We start from the raw sequence: 20,996 nt of genomic DNA on the forward strand, positions 1-20,996 counted from the left end.
CCTCCTGGGCAGGAACGCTCCACGTGCTGTGCTCAGAGGGAAGTCTCCCTGGAAATATATTTTGGCAAAACACTTTGAAGCCAGAAGTGTAAACAGCCCAGCAAGGGTAAATATAATATCTGCAATGCAGGTGCATTGGGTTTGCTCAATGTGCTCTGCAAAGGGATCAGTTTTGTGGTTCAGGTTTGAGCTTTTTGTTTTCACTAAGGGGAATATGCGTTATCTGAACTCTTCCTTTGTTGTCACCGCCTCGTCAGATCCCGATTTTGCAGCCTCTCCCGGTGGCAGCTGCAGGGGAAGCAGCAGGAGGAAGATCAACACTCGTGTTCTGCCTTCCCTGCAGAAGAACTTTTTTGAAAACTCCATAAGCTGAACACGAGCCTTTAGGGAGTGCTTGCAGATAATAAATATCGAGTGATAACAGGGGCTTATTACCTGGAGGAGACACCGACTTGTTCTCCTTCGGAGGCAAACTGGCTAACTAGGAAATGTCTGAAGGAAATTTTAACTGTAAAGTATCTCTGCGAGGCATGTGTCCTTTTTCCCCCCTAGTATGCCCAGTACAACCTCATGGCTTCCATCTAGTTAACGTAACAAATAACACTATTTCCACTGGGCCAAACTGGCTGGAGCTGGCACCAAAAGAATGAGAAGTTTTAGAAAGGTTAAAAATGGCCCAAAAGGGCGATAAATCTGGGACTGAGCTGGGCTGGAAATGATCCACCTGAAGAGCACAGAAAACACTTGATTTTTCCCACAGCCGTACAAATGATGCTGTTTTGCTGGTGGGGCTTTTTTGTTCTGCACAAATGAGCTAGGAGGAGTCTTCAGTTTTGAAAAAACTCATGACTTGATGGTAATGAGGAGAGATTTTTAGAATGGTAAAAGAAATATTCCAGCATGCTATGCAACTCATGCCCATATGAACAACAAAGGGCAACAAAGATGCTGAAGGGAGTGGAGCATCTCCTGTGTGAGGAAAGGCTGAGGCAGCTGGGGCTCTGGAGCTTGGAGGAGACTGAGGGGTGACCTCATTCATGTTTACAGATATACAAAGGGTGACTGCCAGGAGGATGGAGCCAGGCTCTTCTCTGTGACAACCAATGGTAGGACAAGGGGTAATGGGTACAAACTGGAACACAAAAGGTTCCAGTTAAATTTGAGAAGAAACTTCCCAGTGAGGGTGACAGAGCCTGGCCCAGGCTGCCCAGGGAGGTTGTGGAGTCTCCTTCTCTGCAGACATTCAAACCCGCCTGGACACCTTCCTGTGGAACCTCAGCTGGGTGTTCCTGCTCCAGCGGGGGATTGGACTGGATGAGCTTTTGAGGTCCCTTCCAATCCCTGACATTCTGTGAGTCTGTGAACCTGGGAATATCCTGGTTTTGAAACTGTTTTGCTGCTACTGGTCATGACGGTTGTGTTTGAGCCGGCACGTGAGAGCTACCAAGATGGGCATGGCTGATGAGTGATGCTGGAAAATCCATCCAAAAGGGTTTATCGCAACAAAAAATAAACTGGATCGGTCCAATTCCTCCTCACGGGTTACTTGAGGCTCTAAAAAGGCAGCAGCTATAAATATGCCATCTGACTCTTTGGAATTGATTTAGTGTGTCACAATCTGCTACTCTGCTTCCGAGAAGAGACCGGAAAAAATAATCCAGAAGTACAGTTTGAGAGGCTATTGTCATTTGCTTTAAGGAAAATTTCTGTAGTTTAATCTTATGATCCTAGAAATGATGTTAGCAGTTTGGGTTTTCTGAAACCAATGAAACATTAAGATGGCAGATGGTGCGCGGGCTCAGCAGAGATAAAGGTTGCGTGACTGTGCTAGGAATAAAACATCAGTGGCCTGGTACATTGTGTTTGGTGGAGTTTTTTAGTTTGGAGGAATTTTTATTTTATATATATACATATATATATATATAACACAGTATAAACCCTGTAGGCATCATCTTTTATAATGCAATAAGGAAAAAAAAAAGGAGCTTCATATATTGCTGAGACTGGATGATTTTCAAACTAATTTAAAGAAAACAACCTGCTTACAAACATGGTACAGAGAGAGGATATTTGATCCAGTGGACAGACTGAACTCTGGGATCCCAGGGGCTAATGTCACACTCCTGGCAGTAATGTCTATGAACAATGTAATTTTCCCTAAATAAAATGAGTTAATATCGCTAACCGATGTGTTGAAAAACTACAGAAGAAAACACACTGTAAGCATTCAGTGTTATTAACTGTTGAGACAGAAGCTATGTTCTCGGCTTATTAAATGCATCAAAAAATCTTCCAAATCTCAAGATTTATGCATAAATGTTTTTAAAGCCGAACCCCAAAAAATCTGCTTTGATGGTAGAAAAAAAGAAATAAAATCTCAAGAACCGAGATCAACAGGAAGATACATAATTCTTTTTCTTCAGGGAAAGCTACAGCATATGCTGTTTATTTCTTACAGGTCTTTTGCACTGTCACTGCCTTTTCCAGGGATGTTCCTGAGCCGCAGTCATTGCCTGAAGAGAGCAAAGGTTTCTATGCTGGGATTAAGGTAACGCTGATGTCCCCGATTGTCCAATGTATCCCCCAGGGAATATTTATACATTATATGACCTGCTCTGAAAAACAAGACGCAGAAATACAAGCCTTGATCATCATAACCAGTGCTACTTCTACATTCACTTTGAGAAAATGTCCTAATAAATTACGTGGCTTTCAGTCTGTTTGTAAAATGCCCTATAGCACCCGTCGGCACCATCGGGATGCTGTTGACACTAATGTACACTAATGTAAATACAGCCCAGAGTACTCTGGTGGTTATGTACAACAGGAACACACACCTACAAGGACAAGGATGTAGAATTTTGTTGGAACTAAACCAGGACTAAATGAAGACAAAAATTAGTTTTTATCCATCATATTCTTATGGTTAGACACTACAAAAACCAAATGGTTGAAGATAAATCCATGTTGAGTGCAAAAACCAGGTCTAATTCCACTCGAGGATGAGACTGTAGTCTGGCAGTCCAGGAGAATTTGAGGTCTTCTGAGTATCTGAGCTTTATGCCTCTGTGAATGGTGAAAAATCTGGCAGCCCATTCCGTGTGATGTTTGAAGAACAGTTTTGTATTTTTAGGAAAAGTCAGAAATTTCCCAGGGAATGGGAATCAATGCTGCTTCTGATCCGGCCCCAGGAGAACAGATACACAGAAGCAGCACAACCTGAGCCACCAAAGAGCTTAATCTATTATATACAGAGAAATCCTTGTTCCTGCTATGGCAGGGAAGAGCAACTGGGTGAAAATTGCACTTACTTTGCACCTGGGGCAGAATACAAACACAGAGTCCACAAACACAATGGCAATGCAGTACTTCACGCCATGAATATCGCTGGTATTTCTCTTAGTGCATTGAATAGGAGCTCCTTTTAACCAGGGATTTAAAAAATGAATAAATTATATGGTATCACACTATTTTCAGATTCAATGAAAGCCTTTTTTGAGATTAGGAGATAGGAAGCAATTAAACACTGTTTATGACAACTGCAAACATTTTCTTAATTAGCAAGAATGTGATTTTAACAACAATTTTACCTTCGGAAAGTTGAAGAACATTATTCTGAAGATTATTATTTCTATCAGGATTATTATGAAGATTATTGTTATTTTACAAGCAATTATGTCTTTTCATAATTGATTAAAAGACTTCAACAGCTCACAAATATCAGTATTGCCTAATTAATCTGTCAAAATGAACTAAAATTATTTTCTTATTTCCAGTTTGTACCGGAATCGTTACAAATCGCAGAGGACGGCACAGAGCATGTTTTGACCATTCTGAGTACTGTACCCATTGTCTGTCCTGGGCACGATGAGTCCTGTAAAATTACTTTACAGCTAAGTACTGAGGATTTGGGTAAGAGTTTAGTGCATCGGCATTGAATCAATGGGATTACTTTTTCATGTAGTTATGTTACAAAGAATTCCAAGGGAAATTACACAACTTAAATAACAACAAAGGGCAGAAGCCATAAAATCAACAAACTAGCCCATATATTTGTTTGCAAAATAAAATAGATGATAATATCATTCAGGTTTTTGAGAAAAAAAAATCTGACTGGAAATAGCCTGAATGGTCGTCCATTGGGATTTATGGATGAAATAACTATGAGCAGAAGAAACTATTTTAAATTCCAGGAGTATAAAGTTCTGGTTTAAGTTTTTGAAGAAGCAATGGTCTTAGCTACAATAATTTCATTATCAATAAGAAGCTCACCTGCAGATTTATTATTCACTAGATATGTTCTGAAGCCTTTTTTCTTCCTTTTGCTGGCTTACAGCTTTTGTCTAACTTAATGTAGAAGAGAAAGAATCATTCCTATGCTTATATATTCTGCTTTTTCTAAAAGTAAGTTCTACTTGAAAACATTGACAACGTCACTTGGAAAATTCTTGTCCTTTTAATCAGTAAATGGTTCCTTCAGGTTAATCTGGTGGAATATCATGCCTAACCAAGGGGAACATATATATATTTACTTTCCACTTGCGCTAAATGAAACACCCAAGCCTTTTTGTAACAAGGCATTTATTTATCTTCCATAAGTGATTCATTGAGAAAAATATTCAGAAATAGGATTACAACCAAAGTTTCTCTATGCACAAAAAATGAGCTAAAAAGAAAAAAAGATGGCAAAACCCAGTTAATTCCTGCTATTTCTCCCTTTCTAAATCCCTCTCCTTTCTCTCCTCATCCTCAGCTATGTGCTTAGACAGAAGAAAAAAGTAATTCAAATGGTATCATAACACAATGATCTTAAACTGGATGGTACCTTATGGTTCAAGCAGCTGTGTTGGCTCCCGTGCATGGAGTACTTTGCGTTTCTCCATGGCTCGGTGCCGCTGTGTTCTACATGTCGCTCTGGGCTTGGAGTCCCTCCTGGTCCACCAGGCAAGCAGCCGCTGAGCTCACGGGAAGAGATTTTCTCAGATATCGAGGTAGCTCAGAATGTGAGCTGGTGTGTGGTGGGATGTCCCCACAGCCTCCAAGCGACAGACACCTACCGCTTATGAAGATCAAATAAGAATTAGTCACATAAGCTACTGAGGGTTTTTTTCCATCTCACGTGTTCTCGGGCATCAATAAAGCCTCTCAAAATCTCAGTAACTACCAACGTGTGGGCCAGGAGGTCCCAGTGCGGGAGGCTGAGTTCCACAGATCACACCCAAGCTGACCCCTTGCCAGGGTCTTCTCCAGCCCCAAAATGTGCATTTGACTGGGAGAAAGAGGGAAGGCAAGATTTCCAGCAGCAGCTTTGTTTTCAAGCTGTCAACGGGCTCGATGTGTTGGCGCCAAGAGGTCCCGGGATGGAGTCGCAACTCAACCAATTAACTGATCTTTGAAGGAACTTGTCACCAAGGTGGAAAATTCTCATTAGTTTTAATCAGCTCATTTCTGCAGCATAAACTACTAACCAGCTCCAGTCCTTACTGCTCCATCCTGAGGCTATTTTTTTGGATGACACTTGGGCTGTTTGTGACCAATTGAGGTATCTACATATACTTGAGTATCTGCTGCTGGGTGTTTGCACGTCTGGTTTGTGCTTTTGTTGTCTGTAGGGTCTGTCAGTTTATCTGAAGGAACACTGTGGGCTTCTGAAAAACATAATGTTGGCCACAGCGCTATAAATTGAAAATTAAAAAAAAAATAGCTGAGCTTCGTTTAGACTGAGTACATTAACTGACAAGCTCCTTGTCTGACTGAATCCATAGAACAACACTGTTGTGCTAATTATGTAGGGAATAAGTGATAAGAAAGCTAATTACAAGCACAGAAATATCTCTCTAAGTTCAGACAATATCATAATGAATGCCAAGGCACAGCAGAGCCACTGGAGTTCGGCTTCTGTTAAGTTTATCATTATTATTTTGACAAGATGATTTTCTTTGATTCTAAACTTTTGTTCTGGGTTGCGAGCACAGCTCGTGGGGCTGTGATGGCCATAACTATTCCTCATGGAAACCTCCAATTTAATTGAATCAAGAACCTTGAAAATGAGCCAGGACTTTTCTATAAGATGTGAGGCAGCCTTTAAGTATTCAGAAGGAGAGATAATATGCTATTAATATTTGTAGGTTTTTAGTTCAGTTCCTATAGAACTCTGCAGGGTTAATTTATATTCTATTTTATGAGTCTTTTCCATGACGAAAATTTGATCATGGTAGAAATACTATCTTCAAATACTTGAATGTCATCTCCTATAAATTATTAAGCAATTTTACAAATGGGAAAAATGAAATGAAAATTTGATATTTTCATATTAGATTAATTCAAGTTACACCATTTCCAGAACTGTGTTCTTTTCAGATGATCATGATTGTTCTGGGACAGAAAACTAAATACTTAGCACGAACGATAGAAGTGGACACCACTAGTACTGAGCCTAGAAGAGGTCCCTTTAGGAAAGACACGATGTGCAGAGGCAGAGCTGAATGAATGACTCAGGTTGTCATTGCCATATTGATTTTATCACCACCCATCACAAATACTTACATAGCCACTTCCACCATAGCTTATTACTTTTCCACATCCTTTCAGTGAATTTATCCTCACAGTGACTCTGTGAGAGATAGAAATGAAATTGCCATCACTTTACAGGTTGGAAAGTAAAGCATCGTAACCTAGCTAAAATACAAATACAAATCTGCTGCGTTTGCCTTCCTGTCATGGATCCAAAGTTCACTAAAAACTGACTCAAGAACCTTCCCTTTCCAGATCAAGAATTCTGTTTTGAGTTGGGTTTTTTTTATATTAACTAACTCCAGCTTATAATAAAGGTAGTGAAAGATAAATGTTTTCCAGAAACACAGACTCATCTCTTTCTTTGTCATGAGAACTACTTTTCTTCATTCCCTAGGCACGGACCCATAAAGATAAGACTGTCATTCCAGAAATATTAGCACCTGTGGAAAGAAAAGCACCACTGAGTTTTAGCAAACTGTCTACAGCAAGGGGGGGGAAAAAACCCACAGTAAAATGTGCAGAGAAATGCCAGATTGAGTCAGTCACAAATGTCTTCATGCAAACCCCATCTGGTTTCAAGGAATGTGTGTCCTGGAACGTGAAATATTTGCGTTGGACGGTTAACAGGGTACAGGCAACTGTTGGGATAACTCTTGTCAGACGCGGTCTTTGTGTTCATTTTAGACAGCCAGTTCCCAGGGCTCTCAAACGTCGCCCTTTCGGCGTGCCGGGTGGAGCTGCCCTGCTCGGGAAGCCGCTGTGCGGCGGCCACGCTGGCGGTGACAGCGGTGACAGACTTCGCTCAGGACGGGAACCGCGTCAGCCGCATCGCAGCCCAGCCAGTCGGACAGAGGGATTTGCTCTGGAGGGCTTACACACCCCGGGATGTCAAGGTCGGGTCTTGAAATCATTAGGAAAATGTGTCAGATTTAAACGGGAGGTTTAGTATTGCAGAAAACAAAGGTAAATCTTAACCCTATAAACATTTGCTGTTAGCAGAGTAAACCAAAACAGCCTCTTTATGTGCCAAGAAAACTAACATGTAAAGCCTTTTGCTTTAACAAATTTAAGTTTGATTATTAGTTGGCATATCAGTAAGGCCAACAGCTGGATTATAGATGTAACCAGATGTGCTCATCTATGCTGGAAGAGGAGAGAGGGAGAACCTCAGTTAAGGAATTAGCACGTTTTCGAGGAGGGAGAGGGAAAGTTAAGGATTTGGAGCAGAGTTGCTGAAAAAGCAGAGGAATGGCAGCGCCTCAGTAATGAGAAAGAGGCACTGTGTTCAATTTGTGATGGTGCCTGGAATCACCAGGACACTTCAACTACACATGTGGCTGCTCTGTCTCTTCATTTATCCCTGTACAAAATGTCCAAAATAAAAATAATAGGAATCAATCAGGGAGCCAAGCCACGCTTTTTTCTGCCTAGAAAGGAGTGTAGCAAGCAGGGACTGGTCCGTTATCTGTGAAGCTGCTTCAGACCTCGGCTGGGAGGTTTGAGAGCTGTAATTCCACTGCCCGAGAGAATAAACCAGAACTCAGATTTGACTCAGGCAAAGTTCTCAGAGCAGTGGCACATCCAAGCTCGTATCTTTTAAGCAACCGACACCAACCCCCCAATGAAATCTATAATTTCACTTCCCTAATTTTTGTGGATTTGCTCATTGAAGAATGAGATTGAACTGGACTGATGGAATTTTTGCTTTCAAATGTAAAATGCCTAGCACATGACTATATTCTTTCCTCTCTAGTATAGGCTTCTTTTAAACTTAAGATTCTTGAATCAGAAATTGCAGCTAAATCCATGTTGTACTCTCATAAACCCCTATTTTTTGTTGAAGTTACAAATGCTTCAATTAAAATATGAAAATGTAGCAAATGTGTAATGGAATTAATCAATTTTAATAATAAATTCTATCTATCTCAGATAAAACTTAACCTATGGAAACGTAATAGACATTACCTTCCCTCCCCCCTGTTTCCCCATTGCTGCTTTGCAGTTAATTAGAAGCATTAATGTAATGGATTCCTGCGACATATCAAGGAAAGATGCATATATTATAATCCACATAATCTTTAGTCCTTCAGACTTGTTCAAATATTTTGGATTTTTCTGAAAATTGAATGGAAATGGTGGGCAGAACATCCTGACAAGTTCAGACACCCAGTAAAGTGGATTTCTTCAGAAAACTAACACTGCCAAGAAGTGCTGATATAATGCAATTAAAGAGTGGAGCAAAACAGGCCACGTGAATTTGTTTGTGCAAAGGTTTCACTTAGGAAGGTTGTGGCTATGGAGAAAATGGGAAAATTCTGAGACACTTCTTTCTATCACACTGTAGATACAAATGATATAATTGACCTCAGATCAAAATGCTGTTCACAGAGGTGCTCAGTTTTTCATTCTTCAAGACCATCACTAACATTTTGGGAGGCCAAACTCTGGGGGGTGTCTAAGTGATGTCTCTGTGCGATAGTTAAGGGTTATTTTGAAATACAGATGACAAATTGCCACAGGGGAAGAATTTTGTCAGGGAGAGTGGTTCTATCTTCACCTTCTTATTCATTTATTTAATTTCACCACTGTTCCTAAAAACCAAGTTCTGCTTTGTCACTGAAAGACCGCACAAGGATATAGCGGCCATTCTTCCTCAGGCAGAACTCACTGAATGGCACCTCTGGATTTCCCAATCGGCAAAGAGCGAACAAATAATTAACAGCCCTGGCCAAGAAACCAGCCTAGCAGAATATGGGAAAAGCACCATACTTTATCACTCCCACCAGTATGACTGGGAGCTCTTCGTGTTGCAAATCACTACACAAACCAGTCTTGCCTTTCTGCAAACTGGACAGCAGAGTATGAACGAAAAAACATCTTGAGCAGACGTGGCAATGCAGGGCCAGAGCTGCCTGAGATTCAGGTGTTGAAAGTTCAAAAGGAGTTGTCCTACCTCTGGCTTTTATGGCTGTATCTGCTCCTTTCAGGGTATCAGGACTCTCAGACCTTGGCTGCGACCAAGTGACCAGGAGCCGATGCAGCTGAAGATCTCTGTTGATACAGCAGATCCTTTCTTCCTTTATTCACAGACAGCTCCAACAGCCCAATTCAGGCCCGATTCAGTACCCGATCAATAACCTGCACATGAAATATAGAAATCAGCCATCAATTTGCTGTATCAGGAAATTTAAGGTCAAATTGGGGGATAGGCAGTGGCTATTACTAAAATATGTTAATGCTACTTAATTATAGCATACTTTACACCATACTTCAGGCATCAAAATTAGTACAATTTAATGAGCACTCTACTCTCTTGATAATTTCAGTGAATGATCTACTTCTGAGTAAAAAAAAAAGTTTAATAAAAAAGCTCCGCTTTTTAGCAGATAAAGAAAGTGCATTACATCAGGTGGAATAAGGGCACTTTGAACTCCCTTATTGCATGTGATTAAACTCCGCTGTTTGAAAGCAAACCCTGTTTTGTATCCATTCGCAATCAGGTTTTAGAAGTCAGATTTTAGTTTGTACTTGACACATGAATTCTGCCCCTAATGTTTTGTGAGGAACAGTAATGAAGAAAAACTGCTGTGTAGACTGTATTCATTACACATTTCATTTTAACTAGGTCACAGTTCGAGACCTCCCAACAGGGAACTGCTACTCTTTCACTGATCCACACATTATCACATTTGATGGATGGTGAGTATTCTACTTTGAAATAATTTGGCTCAATTACTGCAGTTTTCAGTTTCTGGATGTAGCATACATTTGGTTTTACATTAGAATATCAGAAGAGCGTTGTACTAGTTTGCTTATAGTGATTAATGTAGTGCTTCAATAATATACATGGTTTCCTTCCAGCTGTTTATGCTCCTTTTAACAAAAGGACTAGAAATGGATTAATCTTGAAGCCGCAATGGTTTTGAGTCTGAATAATTTTTACAAGACAAAGGTCCGATTCCAAAATGTTCTTCAACCAGAATCATCATTATTGACTTTGAGAGGCTGTCAACCCCATGTGGCACCATGTCAGGACACCCCAGTTCCACCCAAATGAGCCATTATGGTATGTGGGGACAACCTGTGGCTGCCCTGGCAGTTTAGTAACACCTGAGGCAAAGTCCCTCAGCTCAAGGATGCTCTTGCATTCTTCTGCTTCCAGAGCTGGTTTATGCACAACTACAGCTCTGCATGGAGTTAACAGTCATAACCACAACCATAAAAAACAAAAAGATGGCCATGCTGTCTCAGAGAAAAGATGCTCAGAAATGGTAAGTGGCAAATATCAGGGAAAGAGTGCAAAAATAAAGTTAAATGTCCTCCTGTACTGTCCACATGTCCTGTATTATCCAGCAATAAGCTCCTTACAGACTTATTGAGCCAAAGGTGGCATCTTTCTACTTGACAACCCATACTGTACAGAACTTTTCTCCAATTAACTTCCCTAATCATCCATTAATCTATTTATGCCAGTGAACAGAATGTAACAGAAAGTTTTTAAAGCTTGCATCCAGCATGTCTGATCTGAAGTTGCTCATATTTCAGATCACACTCCAGGTTTGTCATTCTGCCATTAACCTCCTAACGGCACAGATAATGACTTTAGGCACACAGTGTCCACTGGGGCTCAGAAGACATAATATTCCAATTTTGATAATCTAGGTATTGTCGGAAATGATATCAAAGCTGGAGAACCCTGCTGATGATATGAGAGTACCAAAGGCAGTGGCTCCATTAAAAGTTGTGTGTCTGCCCCAAATACAGATGTTTCAGCAAGGAGATTAGGTCTGCACATTTGGGGCTTTCCAGTTTCCCTCCTGCTTTGCTGAATACCATTTATTATGTGGTGAGGCACTTGTTACATGCAAGTTCGGTTGCTCAATGTGTAGAAACTGTGGAAGAACTACAAGAGATGCAAAGACATTCCCATGCCTCATGCTATCTGCAATTATTTCAACTCTGGGATATTAAACTAGGTTAGAACATTATTTTAAAACTCTCTATGAATTTACATTCTTAAATTTTCTCTTCTGATTTAGGGATACAAATGGACAGCAATCTGCCAGGTTGCTGTGTTTGGGAGGTCATAAATTACTGAAAGTGTCTCTTGGAATACAGGAATGCTTTCAGTGGTGTAGCACAATTCTACATAGCTTCCATGGGATAAAAAGGTCTAAAATACAATAAATTATTTTATATTAATAACTCATTTTGCAATCCTGTTGTTGACAGCATACAGAAATACTTCTAAGCAATTTACAATTCTACTTGAGCACAAGGAGCCTGGAAAAGTCCAGCCTTGTGTGGCCACCTGCCTCAGAGTCCCACAGCTTGAAACAAAACCACCGCAGGATTAGCTTGGCCCCTCCAGGATGTCTCTTCCTTGTGGACAGACATTCATTCCTGCTCTGTCCAGTGCAGCTTTAAATGAGCCAAGCTGATGGGGCTTCTGCCATCTCAATAACTAGGTTATTTCACTGAGATATATCACTTCTTGATATTCAGCCAAGTTTCTTACCCATCATTTCAGTCTCATTACTCCTACTTATATTCCCATTTATTATTGTAAATAATTTCTCTTTCAATTATTGTAATGATTATGCCACCCTATTACACATTGGTTAAACAACTTCTCTGCCTGCCTATCCACAAAATGTTAACACATCAGCAAATTATTTTAAAGCTCTGTATTTAAGGAGTGGGGAACGCAATTCCTATTTCTGTCCTGATACAAACCTATAACCTAAGGACAAAGGCTGGCCAGGAGGTGTGGAACTGAAGGATCCCCCTTTCATAGAATGGTTTGGGTTGGAAGGGACCTTCCCAGCTCCCCCAGTGCCACCCCTGCCATGAGCAGGGACATCTTCACCAGCTCAGGTTGCTCAGAGCCCCGTCCAGCCTGGCCTGGGATGTCTCCAGGGATGGTTCATCCACCACCTCTCTGGCCAACCTGGGACAGGCTCTCACCACCCTCAGGGGCAACAATTTCTTCCTCATGTCCAGCCTTTGATTGTGAAAGCCATACAGTAGGAAACTGTTTGAAATGAGGTGCATGTTTGGTATTGTGAATGGAAGAATTCTACACAAAACTTGTGGACCCAAGACACCACGAGTACAAGTGTTGCTTAAAAATAAAAACACATCAGAAAGAGAGTGATCTTCTTATTGTAAGCAGCAAAGCAAGAAAAGAGAAAATGATAGGACAAGAGGAAATGGCCTGAAGTTGCACCAGGGAAGGTTTAGATTGGATATTAGGACAAAGTTCTTCACGGAAAGGGTTGTGAGGCATTGGAACAGGCTGCCCAGGGCAGTGGTGGAGTCACCATCCCTGGAGGGGTTTAACAGACATGTAGATGAGGTTCTTAAGGACATGGTTTAGTGCCAGTGTCAGGTTATGGTTGTACTCGATTATCTTAAGGGTCTCTTGCAACCAATATGATTCTATGTTTCTATGACGCTATGAATCAATAGGCTGAGAGGATGAGTGGAGAATCAGCTCTTGGGCATCTGGAGCTATGTTAGTTTTAAGTGACCAGTAGATGCAGGCTGAGGTAAGAACATTACAGAGGAAAGAAAAGAAACATCCAAAATTAGTTAAGAGAACTGAAGGGAATAGCAGCCTTTACCCACCTCTATCTGATCACAGTGTTGCAGGCAGAGCTGCTGTGGATGGTGGGTGATCCGTTGTCTCTTTGGCACCATTTCTGTCCCAGGGACGGCTCCCTGAAAAGCAAGGCTGGAGATGGGGAACGCTGCCAACAGCAAAACAGTATGAGAGTTTCCTATGCAAGGGGCATATACACAAACATACTCCTGCCTTTCACAGAGTTGCTTACCTTGCTTCACTTTCCCGTTAGCAATGGCGAGGAGAAGGAGAATTACACAATGGGGAAAAGCAAGGATGAAAACAGACAGGAAAACAGAACTTTTTTGTGTTTCCAAAATTTGCATGAGAAGCATTAAAAATTTAAAATTTATCTTAAATTTTAAATATTTATTTTAATAAGTTCTGTAGCAGATTTGTTGGCAAAATTGAAAAATGGTATGAAAATCAAAAGACTGGAAGATTTTGTGGTTTTAGTAGTAAAATTTTCCTACTGAAATGGTTACTTCCATTGTATAGGTTGTTTCGTAAGATTTCACAACAATACTTCATTTCGTAACTTCTATAGTGACATTTTCCATTATTTTTAATCCGACATACTGAGCTCACATCACATCTGAGTTAGTTATCTATTCATTAAGTAGCTAAAATACATAACTCTCACTTCAGATGATAATACTCCCCTTTGGTATGCCTCCTGCTAACATATTTCTGTAGAAATACTTATCTTGTAATGTTTTCACTCTTTTGACCAAAGGAAGTGACTGAAAATCAAAGAATGTGTCATATTTTACAGTGTGAGCACAATCAATTTGTGTATATTGGAGCATAGATGTGAAATAGCTTTAATTATAATAGCTAAAATCCAGAGAGAGCACTTCTTTTTATAGCAAAGTACCTTCTAAATTAAACAAATGTGAAAGCCTGGTAAAGCAAAAGTATAGCCCTCATTACTAGTTATGGCACATTATAAATATAAAAGCTTTTCATGCCATAAATTGTAGATTCTTAAATATGGAGTACCAGCTTCAAACTAAACATGCAGAAAATCCTTTTAAGGTAAAATATTAAAAAGGAGATATTATTTGACTGGTGGACTATATAGATCATTCATATTATTGTATATTTTAACTTAAAAAAAAAAAAAATTCTTGAATATTTACATTAATCCATCCACCATTATCTCAGGGGTGATGGCACCTTTTCCTGCACAATGACAAAATCCTTCAGCTTGCACAGCTTCATGCTTCTCACAGAATCCCAGAATGTCAGTGATGGGAAGGGACCTGGAAAGCTCATCCAGTCCAATCTCCCCGCCGGAGCAGGAACACCCAGCTGAGGTTCCACAGGAAGGTGTCCAGGCGGGTTTGAATGTCTGCAGAGAAGGAGACTCCACAACCTCCCTGGGCAGCCTGGGCCAGGCTCTGCCACCATCACTGAGAAGAAGTTTCTTCTCAAATTTAAGTGGAACCTCCTGTGTTCCAGTTTGAACCCATTACCCCTTGTCCTACCATTGGTTGTCACCAAGAAGAGCCTGGCTCCATCCTCCTGACACTCACCCTTTATAAACATTACTAAGGTCACCCCTCAGTCTCCTCCAAGCTCCAGAGCCCCAGCTCCCTCAGCCTTTCCTCACACGGGAGATGCTCCACTCCCTTCAGCATCTTTGTTGCCCTGTGCTGGACTCTCTCCACCAGTTCCCTGTCCTTCTGGAACTGAGGCCCCAAAACTGGACACTATATACCAGATGTGGTCTCACCAGGGCAGAGTGGGTGGCTTTACTGGTATTCATCATAGTGGCCCAAAATGAAGCCCTGGCCAAGAACAGCCCTGCCAGAGCTGCTGTTCTTTTTGATAGTCGGTAGAATTTTACACACCCTCAAACATCCAGTGACTGCTAAACGTAACCCAACAGCTTCACTACCCAAGAACAACTTGACCAGTCCTGAGTGATGAGTGCTCTGAAGCCAAAAACATCTTCCAGCATCACCCAGCACTGCCCATGGTCAAAACTAGCATAAAATGACTCTTACTAGCAAGGGAAGATGAAGCCTGGAGGGATGTGTCAACAAATCAAATAATTTGGTGGCAAAACTGTGGTGGAAAATCTAGGAGGAGCCACAATAGTAATTGAATTAATAAATAGATGAAGTACAGCTTAGTGAATAGTAAGCGCATTGTGTTAGTTAATCTAACGCTACTAGTAGTAACTGTTTACATATATTTACATTCCCTTCTGTCCCCCTCTAAGGATAAACCAACAGAAATGATTCCTATAGCATCTCGCTGTCATAATCAAAGACTTGGGGGCATTTTACAGTTCTCACAGCTTGAGCCACAACTTCATGCTGGGACAAGAACTTGTTGCACCCCTTGAAAAACAACCCAAACACACACCTGGGGAGGGAGGGAACCACTTTCCACCCAGTACATCCATTGCTACAGATCATCGGGAGGTAACTGTAAAGGGCAATTTTAGACAGAAGTGTGGCGCTTGGTTCACAAGAACATGCAGAGCTCCAGTAACTCTGCTTCACGCTTTTAGTGCCACGAGCAATTTCTCAAATGTTGTCCAAAGAATCATTATCGCAATTACAGTTGTATAAACACCACAAAAGTTTACCTGACTACATTCAATTATCCATTCAAGTAATTCAAAGGCAGCTGAAAGCTTCCATTTAGACACGCTGCAGATTTGTTTTGTGCTGTGCAATCTATGGCATGACTTAACTGAAGGACTCTAAGTGACTTTCAGGAGAGCTGGACTGGGTCCACTGTCAATGCTTATCAAGCAGTAAATAGCTCCCATACCTGCAGTGATGTTTATATCCATATGCTAATACAGTCGTATTTACAAGATACAGCCGATTACTCTGGGTACAGCCATTCTGATGCATTATTTTCCATCAGCCTCTCTAAACACCTTTCCTTTTAAGATCCCACTGTTGAAGGAAACTGTGGAAGGTGATTCTCATAAAACATCCTGTCTCCTCTGTCTCTCCTGTGAAGATATCCAAATGGAACTTGTACTTGATGTTATAAGAGATTATCTATTTTTTATGTTGTCCTTAGTTCTAATCAATCTGAGCAACAGCATCTGTGCAGTGTACTTAGGATTTATGTACCTGATTAGACAATAAGATGAGACAGAACCATTCAAAATCTTATCGCTTTATGGCCAACTTCACTAAGTTTTTCAAGATGGAAGATAAAGTCGGATGTGTTTTCCAGCAGAGAAAAGCACTTGGCATTTAAATGCTTACTGTACTTAAGCTACATAGTTTTCTACGGCTTTTATTCTGAAGGGAAGTAAAATGCAGACAATACATACTGAAAAAAATCTTGGTTCTTGAGCCATTTGTTCCTCTGTATAGGAAACATTAACAGACTGAAAAAATACTGATGTTTATATGACAATGCTTAAAAATAATCCTGTTCTTTAGTTGAGGTATTCTACACATTTCCTTTTACATTATTTTACTATAGAAAAGGATAACGCTTATTATTATGATTATTATAAGCTTTTAACTTAGCTTCCATATTACTTAATTTCATAAAAATAATGTTTAAAACTAACTGCAGTGCCTTAAAAGGAAGCAGAAGAATCCACCTTCTTTAAAGATGGCAGCTGTTGGCTTGTGAGGAGAAAACTCCAGCAACATATATAAAGTATACAGCTACTGCTCACTTTTATACATCATGTTAGAATAAAATAGACTAAGAATGAAATAAGCTTATAGAGTGGGAAAATAAAGAATAAGCAGAGGAGGATCCTCTAACAAGTCCCTGTTGTGGACACCCAAGGGGCTGGGGGAGTTTTACCTGGCAGAGGTGAAACACCTGCAGAGTTATTAAAGTTATTATGCCCATGGCCTCACTCAGACGGAGCAAAGACTCTTTGTACAGAGAAGAATGAAGGTCCCGAGTCATTCACCAGACTGCAATGTGCTGATTACAAATCCGTTTAGAGTGAAAGTTGTACTTACAGTAAAGTTGTTGAAGGGGGAACCAGCTCCATTTTAGCAGGTTTTCAGTAGAATTCCAGTTTTTCACATGAAGCGTTCACCTAGCCACAGTCAGTCGTGTAAAAGTTAGTGATTAGTCACAGAAGAGGTTATTTGAGCACTGATTTTGCTTTGAAGAATATCATGCTGTAAAGCAACTGGTTAGAACCCAAACATATTTATTAAGGCCTGGAGGCAGATACTTTCTCCCATTTGCTTTTATCAAATGTTTATCCTTTTTAGCCATGCCCGTTGCCATAGCAGCAGCTGGGAGACAGCTACCCGCTTTTCACAGGAATTCTTATGCACTTCTAGCAATAACCGCCATGGCGTTCCCTTGCTCATGATGCTGGTGTTTATTTTTCCCTCCATCAAGGCCACCCACCACACATCATCAAGGACGATGCTCTACGAGTACCAACAACCAGTCATCCCAAGTGAATGCTCTGGGTCTCTAAACCCTCTTCTTTTTGTTGTTTGTTGCTGTTTAGGCGCTACGATAACTACAAAATCGGCACCTTCCTCCTGTGCCGGAGCGTGTCGCGGGCGTTCGAAGTGCACGTTCGGCAGTGGGACTGCGGCGGCCGCCGCTCCGCCACCGCCTGCAACTGCGGGGTGGCTGCGCAAGAGGAGGGGGACACTGTGGTGCTGGACACCTGCAATGGCCATTTTCGGGAGGGCAGACCCCAGCTCGCCATCAAAAGCACCGAGGCGTCGCCACATGTCAAAATCCTCAAGTCCTACGGGGGGAGAAAAATAACAGTACGTGGATATTTGAGTACTCTTGTTCTTTAAAAACGTGATGCAACAAAGATGCTGAAGGGAGTGGAGCATCTCCCGTGTGAGGAAAGGCTGAGGGAGCTGGGGCTCTGGAGCTTGGAGAAGAGGAGACTGAGGGGTGACCTCATAAATGTTTACAGATATATAAAGGGTGAGTGTCAGGAGGATGGAGCCAGGCTCTTCTTGGTGACAACCAAGGACAAGGGGTAATGGGTGCAAACTGGAACACAGGAGATTCCACTTAAATTTGAGAAGAAACTTCTTCCCAGTGAGGGTGCCAGAGCCTGGCCCAGGCTGCCCAGGGAGGTTGTGGAGTCTCCTTCTCTGCAGACATCCAAACCCGCCTGGACACCTTCCTGTGGAACCTCAGCTGGGTGTTCCTGCTCCGGCGGGGGATTGCACTGGATGAGCTTTCCAGGTCCCTTCCAATCCCTGACATTCTGTGAATTATCAATGAAGTTGCTACAAAAAACATATATATAAAGCTGTAAGAACGCCTGCAGCAAAATGTACCAAAAACAGAGGCATTGGGAAGAAACTGGTTGAAGTCTTCATTTAACGAACTGTAAAACAAACAAAAATATCTCTGGAAATTCCTCCTAGCAGAGCGCCAATATTGTTACTTACTCTCCGCAGTACGGCAATCCGCTCTCAGTTTGTTTATGCTAGGCACTACCCAACTGCATCACATAAAGCAAATTTCTTTGCAAAGCTTACGTTATAAATATTCAAGAAAAGATCACAGGTAGCAGAATATAGTAGTTTTAGAGTGGAACAGATCCAGATAGCCCACAAAAGGCATGAAAACAGGCTGCAAATTTGCGACATTTGGTATAATTTAAAGTATTTGCCCAAAAAATGTAAGGCGTAACATACTTTGCATGGGTATCACTTATCCACACTAATCCAGTGAGATCACTGAAAGAATAAGAGCAGGTTGCACCAGGGGCTTTGGTGAGAGCCACAAATTATGGCCAAGAAGATAATTTTATCTTAAGAGTTGTATAATCAGGATTTATTGCTAGGAAATACTTTGGGTGAAATGGATCCACAATAGAGCCAGAATGATGCAGGGAGTGCATGTGCTTGGCTCTCCTTGTGATCCCACTTGGAACAGATTTTAGTAAGGTAGTAACTGAAAGTCTGTTAATTATAGAATAGAAAAAAAAAAAGGAGGAATCAAGCTGTCATTTCATTTTGCATCTGAATGCAATATAATTACTGTTTCGTTACTAGAATAATCTTAGCAAGGAGTCCCTATTCTCATTTACACCTTGTGCAAGTCTCCCTGAAATAAATCAGGACACCCTGGGACATTAATACAATTCCTGCCCTGATGTGATTGGGGATCTGCAGTAGCGGTGCAGCAGCAGCCACAGTCCCTGATCAAGGTCCATCCCCATCTGCTCAGCAGTGGCCCGTCACCAGTCGCCATGGCTCCTACACCATTCACAGAACCACAGGCTGGTTGGGGTTGAAGGGACCTCTGGAGATCATCCAGTCCAACCCACCTGCTAAAGCAGGTTCACCAGAGCAGATCACACAGGAAGGTGTCCAGGTGGGTTTGAATGTCTCCAGAGAAGGAGACTCCACAGCCTCTCTGGGCAGCCTGGTCCAGGCTCTGGCACCTCACAGGAAAGAAGTTTCTCCTCATATTCAGATGGAACCTCCTGTGCTTCACTCTGTGCCCATTGCCTCTCATCCTGTTGTTTGGCACCACTGAAAGGAGTCTGGTCCATCCTCTTAACACTCACACTTGAGATATTTATAAACATTGATGAGATCCCCTCTCAGCTTCTCTTCTCCAGCTGAACAGACCCAGCGCTCTCAGTGTTTCCTCATAAGAAAGATGCTCCAGACCCCTCATCATCTTTGTAGCTCTCTGCTGGACTCTCTCCAGCAATTCACAGCTGATGCTTTCAATGGGGTTAAGTCCCTCTCTTTCCAGCAGCTTCCAGCAGCCAGTCACTACATATCTCTGCAAACTGAGGTCTCAAAAACCTTCTTGAAAGTCTTAATCAGCAGCGTTAAACCCAGGTGGGCTACAGAAAACATGGGCAGTTGTCAGGTCCTCAGTGGCAGATGGGATGCCTTGCCCAGGGCTGCAGCAGCAGAAGGGCTTACAGCCCTCTGAATTCCTGGAATAAATCCACACCTGGAAATATTAATGCAGACAGCACAGAAGACTGAAGCAGCTCATGCAGTTCAGACTGCAGGGATTTTATATGCAGCCTTGTAGGAAATGCTCCTCCCTACAGTAAACCATGTAATTAGAGGGTACATGTTTATCTGAAGAAGGAAATCAAATCCTACCCAGCACTGTGTCAACCGCAGTTCTCCTGCTCTATTAAACCACTATTTATTTTTTTTTAATTTACCTTGAGAAGCAAGACATACAGCCAAGGTGGAGGTTCAGCCAAGGCCTTTTGATGTATTCAAAGAACTGGTTTTATGTGATGACTTCCACATTCCATTATTCATGAAGGCAAGTAACATTTGAAAAAGGATGCTTTAAATGCCCTGATTAAAACACAGAGAGTTTAAAACACTGTGTCCCTGGTTGTTATTTCAATCAGTGGCACTTTGCTGCTCCACTCAGCTGGACAAGGAGATCACTCATGGAATGCTCCTCAAAAAAGATCCTCGTGTCTGAAATGATGACCGGGAAGCTAAAATGGGCGAGATTATTATCCTGTGCAGCCAAAACGTAAACTTTGGATTCCAACACAGAATTACAAACATAAGGTAGTTGCCTCTTCAGAGATATGAACAGATTTGGTGGGGAGGAGCTTATAAAATCCCCACGGAGAGAAAGAAAAGTAATGGACATTATTTGGCTGAATAAGTTACACTTAGGAAGGGCTGACTTAAAAAAAAGGAAAATAGTTATTTTGAAATTACTGTAATGAGATGTTTCCAACTACTTAATAAATTTAAGATTAAATGAAAATTTTTAATTATGGATAATTTTTTTAAATAAAGGTTACTTATCAGGATCCAGAGTGCTCCTGTTCAGGATCCAGAGTGCTCCTGTTCCCACTCCTGGCGCAGATCAGTTTCAAAATAGTTTTCTTCTTACCTATAAGAATAAA

At 41.4% G+C, this 20,996-nt stretch overlaps 1 protein-coding gene and 1 long non-coding RNA gene across 8 annotated transcripts in view; one reads left to right on the forward strand and one right to left on the reverse strand.

The window, feature by feature from the left end:
* The window catches only part of LOC136103416 (von Willebrand factor D and EGF domain-containing protein-like), a 183,470-nt gene that overhangs the window by 58,148 nt on the left and 104,326 nt on the right, over positions 1–20,996 (forward strand). For all 7 annotated transcript variants that reach the window (XR_011739932.1, XM_065841488.2, XM_071810732.1 and 4 more), the window contains 5 exons: positions 2,459–2,548; positions 3,777–3,912; positions 7,201–7,409; positions 10,142–10,215; positions 17,616–17,886. Coding sequence is in view for 6 of the 7 variants with exons in the window: in XM_065841488.2 (XP_065697560.1) it covers positions 2,459–2,548; positions 3,777–3,912; positions 7,201–7,409; positions 10,142–10,215; positions 17,616–17,886 (780 nt within the window). In the remaining variant the exon portion in view is untranslated. The remainder of the gene's footprint in view (positions 1–2,458; positions 2,549–3,776; positions 3,913–7,200; positions 7,410–10,141; positions 10,216–17,615; positions 17,887–20,996) is intronic.
* Positions 4,734–20,983, reverse strand: LOC136103417 (uncharacterized). Its single transcript, XR_010651606.2, has 6 exons — positions 20,283–20,983; positions 17,107–17,864; positions 13,147–13,239; positions 9,470–9,654; positions 6,547–6,613; positions 4,734–5,059 (listed from the first exon to the last, which is right to left on the reverse strand). It is a non-coding gene; the product is annotated as an uncharacterized lncRNA (long non-coding RNA).

This window comes from Patagioenas fasciata, chromosome 7 (assembly GCF_037038585.1).
Source record: "Patagioenas fasciata isolate bPatFas1 chromosome 7, bPatFas1.hap1, whole genome shotgun sequence".
Classification (NCBI taxonomy): Eukaryota; Metazoa; Chordata; class Aves; order Columbiformes; family Columbidae; genus Patagioenas; species Patagioenas fasciata.